Source organism: Toxorhynchites rutilus, chromosome 3 (assembly GCF_029784135.1).
Source record: "Toxorhynchites rutilus septentrionalis strain SRP chromosome 3, ASM2978413v1, whole genome shotgun sequence".
Classification (NCBI taxonomy): Eukaryota; Metazoa; Arthropoda; class Insecta; order Diptera; family Culicidae; genus Toxorhynchites; species Toxorhynchites rutilus.
Genome location: NC_073746.1, coordinates 123,496,938 through 123,512,966, shown reverse-complemented (window position 1 = coordinate 123,512,966; position 16,029 = coordinate 123,496,938). Strand labels below are relative to the sequence as shown.

Genomic DNA, 16,029 nt, shown 5'->3' with positions numbered 1-16,029 from the left:
CCTTTTTTGATTTATATAACCACAACCTCCCGATCGACCCGGCGTTAAACCGATCGTTCGCGTTCCATTTAGTAACGAAACACCTTTTTCGGGGGGAAGCTTCTGTTTGGAGCGTGCTTTTTTTTTCTTTCTGTGCGTATACACGATTATTATAGAGAAGGCAGGGCGCGCGCACGCGTACACTGTGATCATCGAAAAGATTCAGTCGATGAGGATCGACGGTTCCCGATTCCTGGTGCCTGCCTACCTTTGCCGCGAAAAAAAGGGGAGGATAAATTAATTGCGTAAATAAGAGGTGGTATAGTGTCGATGGGAGTAATTAGATATAAATTTATGAGTCGGTGGGTTATTGAGAGATCTCCAGGTTAGGGAGATAGGAATTATATTGTACTTTGAAAATCTGATCGAGCAATTTATTGCAATAAATATGGTATGTGTACACATGCATGCTGGTGATAATATTTCACGACGACTGGTCAGGATTATGAAGTCACAATTATGAACTTGACATGCGAAAACTTTGGGATTCGATATCTCCAGCTCTATAGGTTCAGCGTAATACAATATTCAAAGTTTTTACCATTGAGATTGTATTTTTCAAACAACTTCCTTCTTTCGATTAACTACAAAACCTTGTTGAATGAACCAAACTCGCATCCAAAGGTTGACAATCAACCAACAACAATGCCGGTACCTATCGGGGGATTATCTAACCCACGATTCGTGTGTACGAGCTCCTACAAATGGAGCCACGGCAGGCGCACCCGAGGTGCATGTATGTCCCTTCGCGTACAGTGTGTATTTAGGTACATATCTCCGGAGAAATTGATTCATGATACCTCCCTGCGTGCGCGCCTTTCCAATGCCTGGCAGCCACATGAAATAGCCTTTTTTGGAGACAGCAACCGCGAGATAATGATTGTATGCAATTCCTTTGTTCCGCTTCGTCTGTGTTTCTAATCTCGAATCGTGAATTAGAAACCGCCGGGTGGTTCCGTACGTTCGCAGCGCCACGTTTTTTCGTCCTTCTACTCATTGTTCCCCTTTTTTCCCTATAAAATAACAAAGATTTAATGTGTTTATACAAGGCGAACCGGAAAATAGTGCATCAAGTGTATAGAGCGGATCGCGGTCGGGTGCTAAAATTCTCACAAGAATGCGGCACGTTTCAACGAGGCTCATAAAAACTAGAAATGTCTATACGGGACGGTTTGGAACCGCGGATGTTGATAATAAACAGGAGGTGATAATTTTATGATGAACATAGTTTTCTCAGTTATATCCATCTCTAAAAAGAACCCACCCTCTTCCTTCACCTTCTATATCGCCTATGCTATCTTCAAATATCTTTATTCAAACATTTGTTAATCAAAAATTGTACCGAGATATCAACTATGCTGGATTTATACTAAAAATAAATACAAAATAAGAGTTACTAGCTGACCCGAAAAACATCGACCCGCTCAAAATTTATTTTTTGTTATCAATACCTTTGAACATTCATTTTCTTAGTAAGCGCACGATCATGGGTCCAATCGCAGAACTGTTCATTGATTGATCTTCTAATCGACCCTTTAAACATTTTACAATAAAATTCCTAGTACTTCAAGCAAAACTCGTCATTATAATATCAGATTTTTTTCAGACACAATTCCCGTTCAAGATTTTTTAACCACTTGCAAATAACTTGTTTCTCCGAATAAATGTTTGATACAGAAAATATGATAACATGAAGGCAGCCGTAAATCGGACAATTCCACAATCAACACATTCGGCGATTCATTTTTATTTATATAAATAGAAGAAGATATTCAAATCCACGTGTTTTATCACATCAAAATCCATTTCTACTCTCGAACGAAGATAAATTTCGTCAGCGCAAACATCAAATCGACTTACAATGCTTTTTTTTTCTGTATTATAGTGACTTTCAACGCTTCTGGCTGGTTCGTCACTTTTACTTTCCATTTTGGAAGAATGTCGGGAGTGAGAATTGAACTCGTGATCTTGAGCGTGAGAAGTATGGATGTTACCTCCACGCCAGATCGGCTCCACGACTTACAATGCTTGTCACTATGTAATTGTGGAACATATGGGAATTAAATTTTCCCATTTTCTTTCGGAGTTTTCCGAAAATTTTCTATTGTCATGTTTGGTTGAAATATGTCTAATATTTTTATGGGACCCCTTCTCCATTCCAGAGGAGGGAGGGGTGTCATACCATCATAGAAACATTTCTCGTACCCAAAAACCCTCACATTCCAAGTTTGGCTCCATTTGCTTTCCATTTGCTCCATATGCCAAATTTGATTCAATTTGCTTGATTAGTTCTCGAGTACCCCTATGAGGTTCAACAAAGGATTTATGGTAAAAAACGCACTTTTCAATTTTTTGCACGCCATTCTCGATAGCTTCGAGATAAAAATTTTAAAAAAATGTGAAAGTGCATCTTATAATGGTGTTTTGAGAAATATTATCAAGAAAATTTTTCATCAATAATTTAAGTACTAAAATGATCTTGAAATATTGATTTTTTGGGGTTATTAGAGAATCACTACTACTCTAATTTATATTTAAATTCGATTCTGCTCCTTTCCTAGATATATGCGCTTTCCTGAGAATCTTAACAGTGTTGAGCGGTACCAAAAATATTTATTTCTAATTTTATTTTTAAGTTTCGAGAACCATTACATTTATTGTTTTTGCCATTTTTTCGTGGTTTTCTAGAATTTTTTATTTTCTTAAAATCTATTATTGTATTGTATCCGTGTATTCGTAAAAAGAGTCTCAAATTTTATCATCAGCGCTATGACGAGTATTGTTGCAAATAATAAAATTGAATTAATAGAATAAAAAATATAGAATTAGATTTTCTAAATCCCTATATGGTTCACTATAAGAGCTATGGTTAAAGACGTAGTTTTTTTACGACATTCTCAATAGCTATAGACAATAGAAATAAAAATAGAAAAGAAAATATAGAAAAAAATACTCATACTACTATGGTAAAATTGCCATCGAAAAGTATTTCTTAGTTTCGAATTATTCATTATATCAAATTGGATAATTTTATACATAGAACAGTTGTTGATATGTTTAATCTTATGAATTTAAATTTACGATTTTATATTTCATTGATTTCATAAAAATAAAAAAATATATAGGAGGTTGAATCCAAGACACGACCACATTGTTGACGTAGAGCTGCGTTGCTAGTTTGCTCAACTCGCTTGTTCATTACTTCGGATATTATTTAAAAATGCTGCGAAATTTTTTGAAATAACTGTTTAGTAGAATGGTTTGGTCGCCCTGAAATGTTTTTTTTATTGTAGAATCAGTTGACAATAATAGATTGATGATTCATTCTTGCCCTCGCAGAACAATACAATAGCTGATCGCATGTCGCACTTTGTTTCATGACAATGCAGTGAAAATTTACCTCGAACGCTATTCCGGTGGGCTTTTTCGCAATTGACATACACTCGGTTATAGGCGATTATATACTTGTTGCATCAGCACCATTATTCCACATCTAATAACTACATTAATCTCTCTGTGGCACCGTATGGAAACAATAACAATGGCAATACTTGCAAGTATCAAATATGATGCTACATGTTATTTAGTATTGTCTCAGTTGAATCCCATCTCAAGACCATCTCGTTCAACATAGCATGCATACAGATGGCATTGATGGCTTGAAGCGTGTGAGGATAAAACACTACTCATCATTTTGCGCTATTCTCAAAAGAAACGCTTCTGTTAACCTAAAAAGGTTGCATTACTTTCTCATGCTCGATATAAGCGCAGCTGTTTTTCTTGATGGAGAAAGTTTTGCTAATGGCAAGCGAAACTCAATCAAATACAAAATTCAAGAACGACATTTACTTTCTTGGTGACTAAATGAACGAAATAGATTCTGTCTGTTAATCTCAATAACCTCGAAAAGAGTTGCATTGCTTCATTATGATCAAGTTTAACGCAAATTCTGTCCTTGTTGAAGACTGTTACCGTTTAGAAATTAAGTTGGCTTAAGAAAATAAATAAATTAGTTTTATAAATGATTATGTTTGGAAATAAATTAGAATGTAAAGTAGGCTTACCATAGTACATAAGTTAGCTATAATTACACGCAGCGAAAATTGGTTTCAGCGCTAAGCAAGGAGTCGATGAAAAACTCGGACTCGACCAACTTGAGTCGTCAACGCGCTAGAGACTCGCAGCGCAGCTCAGCGAGCGACAACCGTAGAAAAAGCACCCTTCGCTCGACTCTTGCCGGCCGGCCTCGGAAAGGACACACTACAAACTCACACTCACACACCCTGTAAGTTAATAAAAAAATTGAAAAAAAAAAAGGAATTCTAGTGTATATTCAATTGCGAACTGAGTCCTTGATTTGTGCACGGATGTGTAATAAGCTGATCTTGAGCCTCCGCGTTTCAAGCTCGAGCTAGCCAGCGAAAAGAGGTCTTGAGAACCCACCCTCAATGGTCCCCGCGGCTTACACCAGGGATCGAGGGTATTTGGGTCTAGCCCGTCTGGCTGATCTACTGAGTGAGAGGTAACAAGGCAGTTTTGCGATAGGCACGCGAACCCAAATAACATTCCAGCACGACATTCACAATGGTTTAGCTTGATATTCCTCAAATAATTATTTGGCGCACAACCTTAACGTCTACTTCGCCATATCGTCAGTTGGATAATGCATCAAATGCAATGTCAAAGATGACGAAAAACAAGCGATGTTAACTGCTTCGAATAAAGAAAAAGTCTGACTACTTGCCTCAGCAGAGATCCATTATTTATACTCTAGCGCCAGTCCCCTAAAAAATTTTTCAAACACACATCGAAAACATTTCAATGAAAATTAATAGGAGTACTGGTAAGTTTCTTGTTTTTTTTTTCTCAAAAATTAATGCTTTATTCTGCAAAAATGGTTACAAATTTAATATTCAAAGTATTGCCCAACGCTAGTCACAACGTTTTCCCATCTTTCTGGTAATTCACGGATCTCTTTGCGGAAATAATCGGTCGGTTTGTCGGCTAACCACGAATCGATCCAATTTTTGACTTCATCAAAATTGGAGAAGTGCTGGTCAATCAGGCCTTTTCATCGCTAGTAACTATTCGAAGCAAAAAACTCTTTCTTTTATGCCGTTGGAGCAGTTGTTCGCACGTGAAAAAACGGCGTTCGACGTCTCGTGACTTTGGTGGGTGCATACGGCACCCAATGTCCTATCTTTCGGATCATTCCCATTTTAAACGATCGGATATGGTTTGCTGAGCTACTTCAAGTGTATCTGCAAGTTGTTGTTGCGTTTGTGACGGATCTTGATCGAGTAAAGCCTCCAATTATTCATCTTCTAACTTATTTGGCGGTCCGGAACGTTCTTCCTCTTCAAAGTCAAAATTACCACTTTTAAACCGTGCAAACCCCGTCTGACACGTTCGCTCAGTTGGTCACCAGAAACTTCCACCAAAATACGATAACTTTCCGCAGATTTTTTCTTCATATTGAAGTAATGAAGTAACACTCACCGAATAAACACCCTCGTTGGTACGAAATTCGACATATTCGAAGTGGCAAAAAACTATGTTGTTCACGCTTCAACTTTTTGACATATATTGAAAAAGACGCGCAATAGGTAGCTTTCCAACGAATGTCTGGAAATTTGATTCACTGGGATAATAATTGTATAATATTAGGAAAGCCTCCGACCACCGAACCCATTCTGCACCGATGATCAGCTTTACTCGGCTCGCATTCAGTTGAATTAATTCAGTTCCAATGAAGATCTTTTACCGATCAGACGTACTTTGTCGAGATTATTGTTACTCGTTAATCGTTATCAGCCAAATCGTTATTAAATTGTATCCGTATTGTTCATATCACGTGTTTCTTGTTTCAATTATAATCATAATCCAGTGACCTACTTGTCGAATATTGTACTGATTTTTCATTTCTGCGACAATTTTGGTCACCCTATTTTTGATAACATAAAAATGAGCGCTCTATCATATGTAATAACTTTGTCTAAAACAGTTTTTGTCTAAACAATAAATATCTCAAACACAAAAAATGATATAGTTTTGAAAATCACATATTATATAGAGTGAAATCTGTTTTTTCAAATTCCGTCAACAAGCATTTTTTATGTTTGCCCCAGAAAGAATGACAAACAAATGAAAAAAGCATGTTTTTTTGGAAAGAATTCTCAATAACTTTGAGTGAAGTTGAGATAGTATCCAAAAGTTCTGTATCCAAAAATGTTTGTCTAATACAAGCTGTAAAAGTCTTTCGAAGACATTTTGCATGTAAAATTTGAAACATAGAAGTTAGATCAAAAAAGCAGTTTTTTTTATTGTGACCCTAACGCAACTTAGAAAAAAGGCGCTATATCAGTTATTTCAAGAGATAGAAATAAACTTTGTTCTACAAATATGTCTCAAATAATTGGGACTACAATATTGTCGGACTATGTTTACCTCTATCTATAAAAATAAGAAAGTTAGATTTTTTATTTCATCGACAATTTTTGGTCACCCTATTTTTGAAAATGAGCGCTCTACCGTGAATAACAACTTTGTCTAACAGTTTTTGTCTAGAGAATGACTATGGAGCTCTAAATGCTAATTTCCACTTAAATGCATCTTCTGGACCATTGTGCACTATAGAAACATTCATTGCTCCTTATATTACTATTATTAATTGATTTTCGAATTCTGCAGCATCCTTAGAGACCCTTAGAGAGTGCGTTCAGCTGTTTCTGAGTCCATAAGAATCAGAATATTACTTTACTAAAAATATTACTTTACTATTTTTTTTTATTTATAAACATTATCTTTTCAATGTTATCTGTTGAAAGTCTACTACATCTTTCACAGCAAACTTGTCCTGCTTTCGGAAAAACTTGCTCATGGTACATATAACTGAATTCGCCAACCCATATGTGGGTTGGATTTATTATAAATAACTGTGATTTACTAGTTAAGCCCGTTCATCTGATACCCATATGATGAGGTTTTCAGAAGAAATGTAGTCTGCCATTTCGTAACGGTCGCCATTTTGGATTTACATTGTTCACGAATAACTGTGTTCTACTAGTCAAGTCCTTTCATTTGATACCCATATTATGAGGTTTTGGCAAAATATGTAGTCTATCATTTTATAACGGCCGCCATCTTGGATTTCCATTTTACATAAATAACTGTGTCCTACTAGTCAAGTACTTTCATTAGATACCCATATTGTTTTGAAAAAAAAATACATTTTCTTCATTTTGGGGTGGCGGCCATTTTGGATTTTAATTTTTCATAAATAACTGTGATCTACTAGTCAAGCCCTTTCATTTGATACCCATATTGATGGGGTTTTGACGAAATTAGTTGTCTGCCATTTTGTAACGGTCGCCATCTTGGATTTACATTTTACATAAATAACTATGTTCTACTAGTCAAGTCCTTTCATTATATACCCATATTGAGGGGGGTTTGAAAAAAATACAAAAAAATAATATTTCGCCATTTTGGGGAGGCGGCCATTTTTGATTTGCATTTTTCATAAATAACTGTGATCTACTAGGCAAGCCCTTTCATTTGATACCCATATTGATGGGGTTTTGACGAAATTAGTAGTCTGTCATTTTATAATGGCCGCCATCTTGAATTTCCATTTCACATAAATAACTGTGTCCTACTAGTCAAGTACTTTTATTAGATACCCATATTGAGGGGGTTTTGAAAAAAATACATATTTCGCCATTTTGGATTTTCATTTTTCATAAATAACTGTATTCTACTAGTCAAGCTTTTCATTTGATACCCATATTGATGGGGTTTTGACGAAATTAGTTGTCTGCCATTTTGTAACGGCCACCATCTTGGATTTCCGTTTTACATAAATAACTATGTTCTACTAGTCAAGTCCTTTCATTAGATACCCATATTTTTTTTATTGAAACCGCTTAAAAGCAGCATGGGAAACATATATTTCTTCCGCACTGCCGCAAGCCACGGTTCGTCAGAACGAGCGTACGATTCACGATTCTTTATCAATAAGCCGGCTCTTAAAAGAAACACGGTTCTTTTATGAACCGCGGTTCTCAAATGAACGGCTCTTAAATGAACCGCGTTTCAAAACGAGCCACGGCACATAAAAGAACCGTGGGTCTTTTTTGAACCGTGGTTCATTCAAGAGCCGTACAAATAAGAGCCGTTCATTTGAGAGCCGCGGCTCATTTTTAAAGAACCGTGGATCGTACGCTCTTTCTGACGTACCGGCTCAAATGAGCGGCTCGTGAGCGCTCGCCCACCTCTAAAACAGACAGAAATCCATTTATATATATAATCTGAGTTATCGTATAATCTGAGTTATCGTATAATCTGAGTTATCCGCTTCCGGTTTTGAGCCAAAACGAAATCTCTGTAGCCCTGAGTAAGTTGGAAGTTTCGAAAGGGCCCGACACGGACAATATATCGCCACTGTTTTTAAAAGAATGTGTCGTTTCACTGCTGATGTCACGTCAGGCGTTCCTCAAGGTAGCGTTCTTGGACCGCTGCTATTCATTTTGTTTATTAATGATCTCTGCTCTCGACTGAAATCGAGTTTGCTGATGTTTCAATAGTATAGTAAATATTGATCATATGAGTCGGCCCAGTATTTCAAAAGTTAAGAATTTTTGAAAAAAAAAGTCATTTTAGGAAAATGGGGTAAAAATTGTTTTTTCGAACCATCGGGTAATTTTGTAAAATCATAACTCAAGAACAACAAATAACGCCTCTTTGATTATTGGATATGTTATGTAAAAAAATATCAGCTTTCAAGAGAAAAATAGAAAAAAAAAATAGCGCCCTTAGACCATAAAAACTATAATAAACAAATACAATCAAAAATTACTAAAACCAAATCCAATTTCAATTTTCAATTTCAAGTATTACATTTAAAAAAAGAATATTATCTTCATTTGTATGTGTCGATTGTCTCAATCAGTAGTTCAAAACTTATGAATTTTTGAAAAAAAGTTATTTTTGGAAAAAAGGGGAAAAATGATTTTTATATTAAATATGGTTTGTATGTATTGCGAGCAGACATCTCTTTCTGTTTTCTTTTCTCTTTTCATTTGGGATTGTGCAAAGAAAAAAGTCCATACGACTACGCTATCCATATAGCTGCCAGCGCTATTATAAGAGCCCCCACAGACTGCAGGCTGATTTGTCGGCCGATAGTTTGGTCGGCTTCTTAATCAGTACGGAGAGGTATGCATGTGCGCACATTACGCCGATTCAGTTGGGTCGGTTTTTGCACCAGAAAGCCGACCAGACCAAACTGTTGGTTGACAGAAAGTCTGTAGTATGCCTGTAGTATGTAGTAAAGTCTGTAGGAGCGTGATAATATATCACCTCATCATAAAATGAAGTTAGAAGGTGTTTTCTAGGACGATAAAGAAGAACATGAACGAGAATATATCTGTAAACGTGAAGAAGGAACTTACGCCATTCAGTGGCGTCGACTTTCGGATTTGGTAAATTAATAAACACAAACGCTATTCGTACAAGCGTCGCCTCTATACTGTATACTGTCAACTGACATCTGTATTTAAAGAAAAGACTCTCGGGGCTTAAATACTAGTTTACAAAAATAGGCTTAAACTCTACACAGAATATTTACAAATTATGCTGGGCGGAGCATCGCACCAGTACTAGACACAACCCACGGCTCAGAAATCATAAAAATAACCGAAAAGGCGGACCAACTTTTGAACGCAATTAAGGCGTCAATCGAAAAGGGTAGACCAAGAACACTCAAGGAAATTGCGCTAGCCGTCCTATTTTGCCTCAGGTTACAAAGAAAACCGAAAATGGCTAGCATACTCGAAATAATCAAGACTACATCGTCTATAGTTCCGCAATTCGACGGAAACATAGACAAACTGAAAGCCTTCGCTGACGCTTTAAACTTGGTGAAAACATTTGAAACACCGGAAAACAAAGCAACCATAATTAACGTCATACTAACCAAACTAGAGGGACGGGCGAGAAATGCATTCACTGAAACACCGACATCGGTGAGCGAGATAAGCAAAATTTTAAAAGCTAAAATAACGACCAGCCCACCGGAACAAGTTCTAGCTAAAATGGCTAACTTGAAACAAAACGGTGGAATCGAACAATTTTGCCTGGATTTAGAAAAATTGGTGTTCAGTTTGGAAACAGCGTACACCGCTAAAGAAATTCCGCCCCAAGTTGCCAAATCTATGGCAAACAAAGAAGGCGTCAAACATTTAGCCGGAGGGTTAAAAAACGAAAAAACCTCGCTCATCATAAGAGCAGGGAATTTCAATTCATACTCCGACGCGATGACTAAAGCGTTGGAGGAAAACTTAAATAATGCGAGCGCATCAGTATTTGCATACTCGCAAACCAACAGAAATGCCAACCGTTTCAACAACAACGTTGACACACATTATAATAATTACAGGCGCAGGCCAAACGACTTCCATAACCGCGGTAGAAACCAAAACAATTTCAACCGCAACAATTTCAACCAAAATAATTTCCAAAACCAACCGCGTAATAACTATACCCGTTTTGGCCAGCAAAACCAAGTTCGAGACCAATTCTCAAACATAAACCCACAGCGAAATAACAACAACAACAATAGGCGGAATACAAATTTTAACCGCCCTCAGCAATACATCCGCCTAACGGGAAACGAGTCACAACCGACGGACGCCCTCCAGTCCGAACCGGCATTGACATTGGAGGAAAACAAACATTACGGAGACCAACATTAAATATTTTTAAATGCGACGTGAATTGTTCAATGTTCGTTACACTATACTTACAAATGTCAAGCAAACCATGTATATTAATAATTGATACAGGCGCTGACATCTCAATAGTAAAAGAAGAAAAAATTAACGGAAAACAATTAATACACCCCGGAAATAGATGCATTATTAATGGAGTTACGGAGGGAAAGACCGAATCCATAGCGAGCACAAATACAAATATCATTTTTGACGATATCCAAATTCCACACCAATTTCAAATCGTCAACAACAAGTTTCCTATAATTGCAGATGGCATTTTAGGCAGAGATTTCCTCACCAAATATGAATGTAACATTTGCCTAAAAACATGGCTAATGACCTTCAACTATGAAAACACCAAAATTGAAATTCCGATTCAAGATAGCTGGGAAAACAATTACATTATTCCCCCTAGATGCCAAATTATAAAACACTTCCCGTCACTCAACCTAAACGATGATGCCCTTGTGATCGCACAAGAAATCAAACCAGGCATTTTTTGCGCAAACACAATAATAAACCCAAACTCACAATTCATTACAATAATTAACACAAATACCACACCAACATCAATCCCAAAAACCTTTGCCCCCACCACTATCCCCCTTAAAGAATACACCATAAATCACATTACAACGGAATTAGGAGAAAACCCAAAAGGTAGACACGAGAAACTGATTAAGGAACTCAATTTGAATCATACACCCCAACATGCCCAGGAGAAATTAACAGAATTATGCACTAAATACAACGACATTTTTGCACTAGAAGACGACATATTGACAACCACCAACTTCTACAAGCAAACCATTCACCTTCAAGACAAGACACCCGTTTACATAAAGAATTATCGAACCCCGGAAGCACAAATTTCAGAAATAAATAACCAAATCAGCCACATGCTAAATAACAAAATAATCCAAAATTCCACCTCACCATACAATTCTCCCATCCTCTTAGTCCCAAAGAAATCAAATACTCAAGATAAAAAATGGCGATTAGTGGTTGACTTTCGACAACTAAATAAAAAGATAACCCCAGATAAATTCCCCCTACCAAGAATCGACGAAATCCTCGATCATTTGGGCAGAGCCAAATATTTTACAACCCTAGATTTAATGTCAGGTTTCCACCAAATCGAACTTGACGAAAAATCAAAAAAGTACACAGCATTTTCGACCTCTAACGGCCACTACGAATTCAATAGGTTACCATTCGGTCTAAATATATCACCAAATAGCTTTCAGAGAATGATGTCCATAGCACTTAGCGGACTCCCACCTGAATGTGCATTCCTTTACATCGACGACATCATCGTCGTCGGCTGCTCAATAAACCATCACCTTATTAACTTGGAAAACGTTTTCAAACAATTACAAAACTACAACTTAAAATTAAATCCCAAAAAATGCTCCTTCTTCAGACCAGATGTAACATATCTAGGTCACAACATTTCAGCGGCAGGTATACAGCCCGACCAATCTAAGTTTTCAGCGGTAACAAACTACCCCACACCATCATCAGCAGATGAAGTGAGGCGTTTTGTTGCCTTTTGCAACTATTACCGGAGGTTCATACAAAATTTCGCAGAAATAGCGTACCCATTAAACAAATTGCTCAGAAAAAACGCAAAATTTGATTGGTCTCCCGAATGCCAAAATGCATTCAATAAATTGAAAAACGAACTTATCTCACCAAAAGTTCTCAAATTCCCCGATTTCACACAAGAATTCACCCTAATAACCGATGCTTCAAAAATAGCATGCGGCGCCGTCTTAGCCCAAGAAAACGACGGTATAGAACTACCCATTGCATACGCAAGCAAAGCCTTCACAAAAGGTGAAGCCAATAAATCGACAATTGAACAGGAATTGACAGCAATTCACTGGGCAATTACGTACTTTAGACCATACCTCTACGGGAGGAAATTCACAGTAAAAACGGATCACAGACCGTTAGTATATTTATTTTCAATGAAAGATCCCTCATCAAAACTCACAAGAATGAGGTTGGATCTTGAAGAATTCCATTTTGATGTAAAATACGTTCAAGGTAAGCTAAATGTGACTGCAGATGCGCTATCACGAATAGCAATTAATTCCGAGGCACTTAAAACTATAAAAGTCCTGGGTATACAAACCAGAGCAATGACTAGAAAACTAAACGAAACGAATAACGACACAGAAATTACAGACAATAATTCAAACCCCGACGATACTGAGTCTGATCAGCTCAGAGCGTACGAGGCTATTGAACCCCGAGAATGGCAAAACCTACATAAACTTCTATGCGGACGCGCATTAGAAATGAATAAAGAAACAAACGCTAGCGGAAACAAAAATTTGAAATGCGCAATAATGAATAAAAAAAGAACCGAAGAAAAGTCGTCGACAATAATTGAAAATGCAAGCAACACAAAAGAATCCCTGGGAAAACTAGTAAAGAAAGTTGAAAATATGGCCAAAAACTTGAAAATTAGCATGATAGCTCTAGCGTTATCAAGCGTAATTTTCCAAATATGCAGCGTGCAAACCTTTAAGAAGATTTGTAATGACACGCTCAAAGACTTGCAAATAGTGCTCTACACACCCAAGCGTGTGATAGAAAGCCAAAACGAAAGGTTCGAAATTATAAAAAACAATCACGATACACCCACTGGTGGACATACAGGAGTCACCAGACTATACAAAAAGTTAAGCAGACTCTATTCTTGGAGTGGCATGAAAAAAGATATCAGTAGCTACATCAAGAAGTGCATAAAATGCCAGCAAAATAAACACACAATACGAACAAACGAAAATTTCGTCGAAATTAAAACACCCCAAAAAGCATTCGACTGCGTATCGATTGACACAATTGGACCATTTAACAGATCCAATAATGGAAACCGATACGCACTGACCATTCAATGCAACTTAACAAAATACATCATTATTAAACCCACAATAGACAAACAAGCATCCACCATAGCCAAAGCCTTCATAGAAAACTTAATTCTGGTCTATGGAATTCCAAAACTCATCCAAACAGACCAAGGAACTGAATATAAGAACGAGTTATTCGAAAACATAGCTTCATTACTGAAGCTTAAACAAAATTTTTCCACTCCATATCACCCTCAATCAATAGGAAGCCTGGAAAGGAACCATCGTTGTCTTAACGAGTACGTAAGGCAATTCGTCAACCAAGCACAGAGTGACTGGGATGAATGGTTGCCTTACTACACATTCTGCTACAACACAACACCACACACAGATTTCTCATACACTCCATTCGAGTTAGTTTTTGGAACGAATGCTAAATTACCACAAAACCTCACAACAAGCACATATGTAGAACCAATTTACAACATGGATTTATATTACAAAGAACTTAAATATAAACTACAAATAGCATCAAATACCGCTAGGGAAATAATTGATAAGGTAAGAAAAGCCAGAAATGAGACACAGAAAACCATGGCTAGACCATCAAAAGTAGCCATTAATGATCTAGTATTTCTATCAAACGAAAACAGATCCAAATTAGACAAAGTATACGTAGGACCATATATAATAATTGACATTAAACACCCTAACGTAACAATAAGAGATGATCAAACCAATAAAGTCCAGACTGTACATAAAAACAGAATAATATTCCTACTACCTATTCCTACTGCCGCGTGGGTATTACGATAAAAAATATTTTGTGCCTCGACTATAAATTTATTACATGATATCCGTATATAAAAGGATTAGACTAACTCGAGTCTGACTTACGCCACGTTTTCTCCGCAAGTGTCCTCTTCAAGTGTCCTCTTCTTTAAGTTGGATCCAAATCGATGTTCATTTTTTTTTTTTTTTTGAAATACTGCTTGACTTGCGAATGTTATTTATCCAGGTGGCTACTGTCAGCTTCACGATTTCACTTGTGTCTGCGATTCTAATTTTTCGTAAACGGCTTCAATAGTTTCCGCTGGGGTCCAATTTCTTCCCCGCTTTGCCGATTTTCACTTTCACCATCTTTTCGCTGAATGTTTCGTTACTCAATTTATTCACACTTGCACTGCGTCCGGTTGGTTTAAAAGTTCATTTAGCGAATTTTTCTTAGCTTAAATGATTCATATTCACACCGTACCCGGTTGGTTGGGACCTAACACACACAACACAACAGTAGGCTTCTTCTTCTTCTTGTTTTTAAAAGGCTTTAAACTTTGCAGTTCACCATTGCCTCTGCTCAGTAGGCTCTAAACTCTGCGTTTAAATTCACTTTAATACGCGATAACAGCATCGGATCTGTCGGTTCACTCGTGACTTTCTCTGTCTGGGCCGCGTATTTGGTAAACTATACGAAAAGCTTTCATATGCTTTCATTTAAATGTGTCTCCTGTTTCGCTCCCTCATATTGGCTCTAGCAAATATTAGGCTGTCAAAAAAGTCCTGCGGTATTTTTTTTTGAATTTTCATTTGTTCATAAAATTAGTTACAATCATCTGTTTTAAGTCAAATATGCGCCGTTTTGTTCGATAACTTGTTCCCAACGAGATGCCAACTTCATAATACCCCTGTTATAGAAGCTCGCTTCCTTATTGGCAAAAAACTCGGATAGCCAATTTTCACAGGCCTCTTTTGTGGCTAACTTCTGACTACCTAGCTCGTTCGCCATGGACAAAAACAGGTGGTAGTCACTTGGTGCAAGGTCCGGACTATACGGCGGATGCAAAAGAACCTCCCATCCGAGCTCCCGGAGCTTCTGGCGCGTCACCAAATAAGTGTGTGGCTGGCGTTGTCCTGATGGAAGACAATGCGGCCTCTGTTTATCAAAGATGGTCTCTTCTTCATGAGTGCTACCTTCAAGCGGTCCAGTTGTTGGCAGTACAGGTCCGAATTGAGCGTTTGGCCATAGGGAAGCAGCTCATAATAGATTATTCCTTGACAATCCCACCAAACACACAGCAGAACCTTCCTGGCCGTTAATGAGGGCTTGGCCACCGTCTGAGCCGCTTCAACGGGCTTCGACCACGACCGTTTGCGCTTCACGTTGTCATAAGTGACCCACTTTTCATCGCCAGTCACCATCCGCTTCAGAAACGGGTCGATTTTGTTGCGAATCAGCAGCGATTCACATTCGTCGATACGGTCAAAGATGTTTTTTTGCGTCAACGTGTGTGGCACCCATACATCGAGCTTCTTTGTGAATCCAAGCTTCTTCAAATGGTTAATAACGGTTTGATGAC

The 16,029-nt window shown here is 37.5% G+C and overlaps 1 protein-coding gene across 1 annotated transcript; it reads left to right on the top strand.

Moving 5' to 3' along the window:
* Window positions 1-9,857: 9,857 nt before the first annotated feature.
* On the top strand, window positions 9,858-10,793 carry LOC129773467 (probable serine/threonine-protein kinase clkA). The gene has a single exon (XM_055777078.1). The coding sequence runs from the start codon at window positions 9,858-9,860 to the stop codon at window positions 10,791-10,793; it is 936 nt and encodes a 311-aa protein (XP_055633053.1).
* Window positions 10,794-16,029: the final 5,236 nt, after the last annotated feature.

What these genes read in the sequence shown, in the direction of transcription:
- LOC129773467 (XM_055777078.1), top strand. Translation starts at nt 9,858, where the DNA reads ATGGCTAGCATACTCGAAATAATCAAGACTACATCGTCTATAGTTCCG.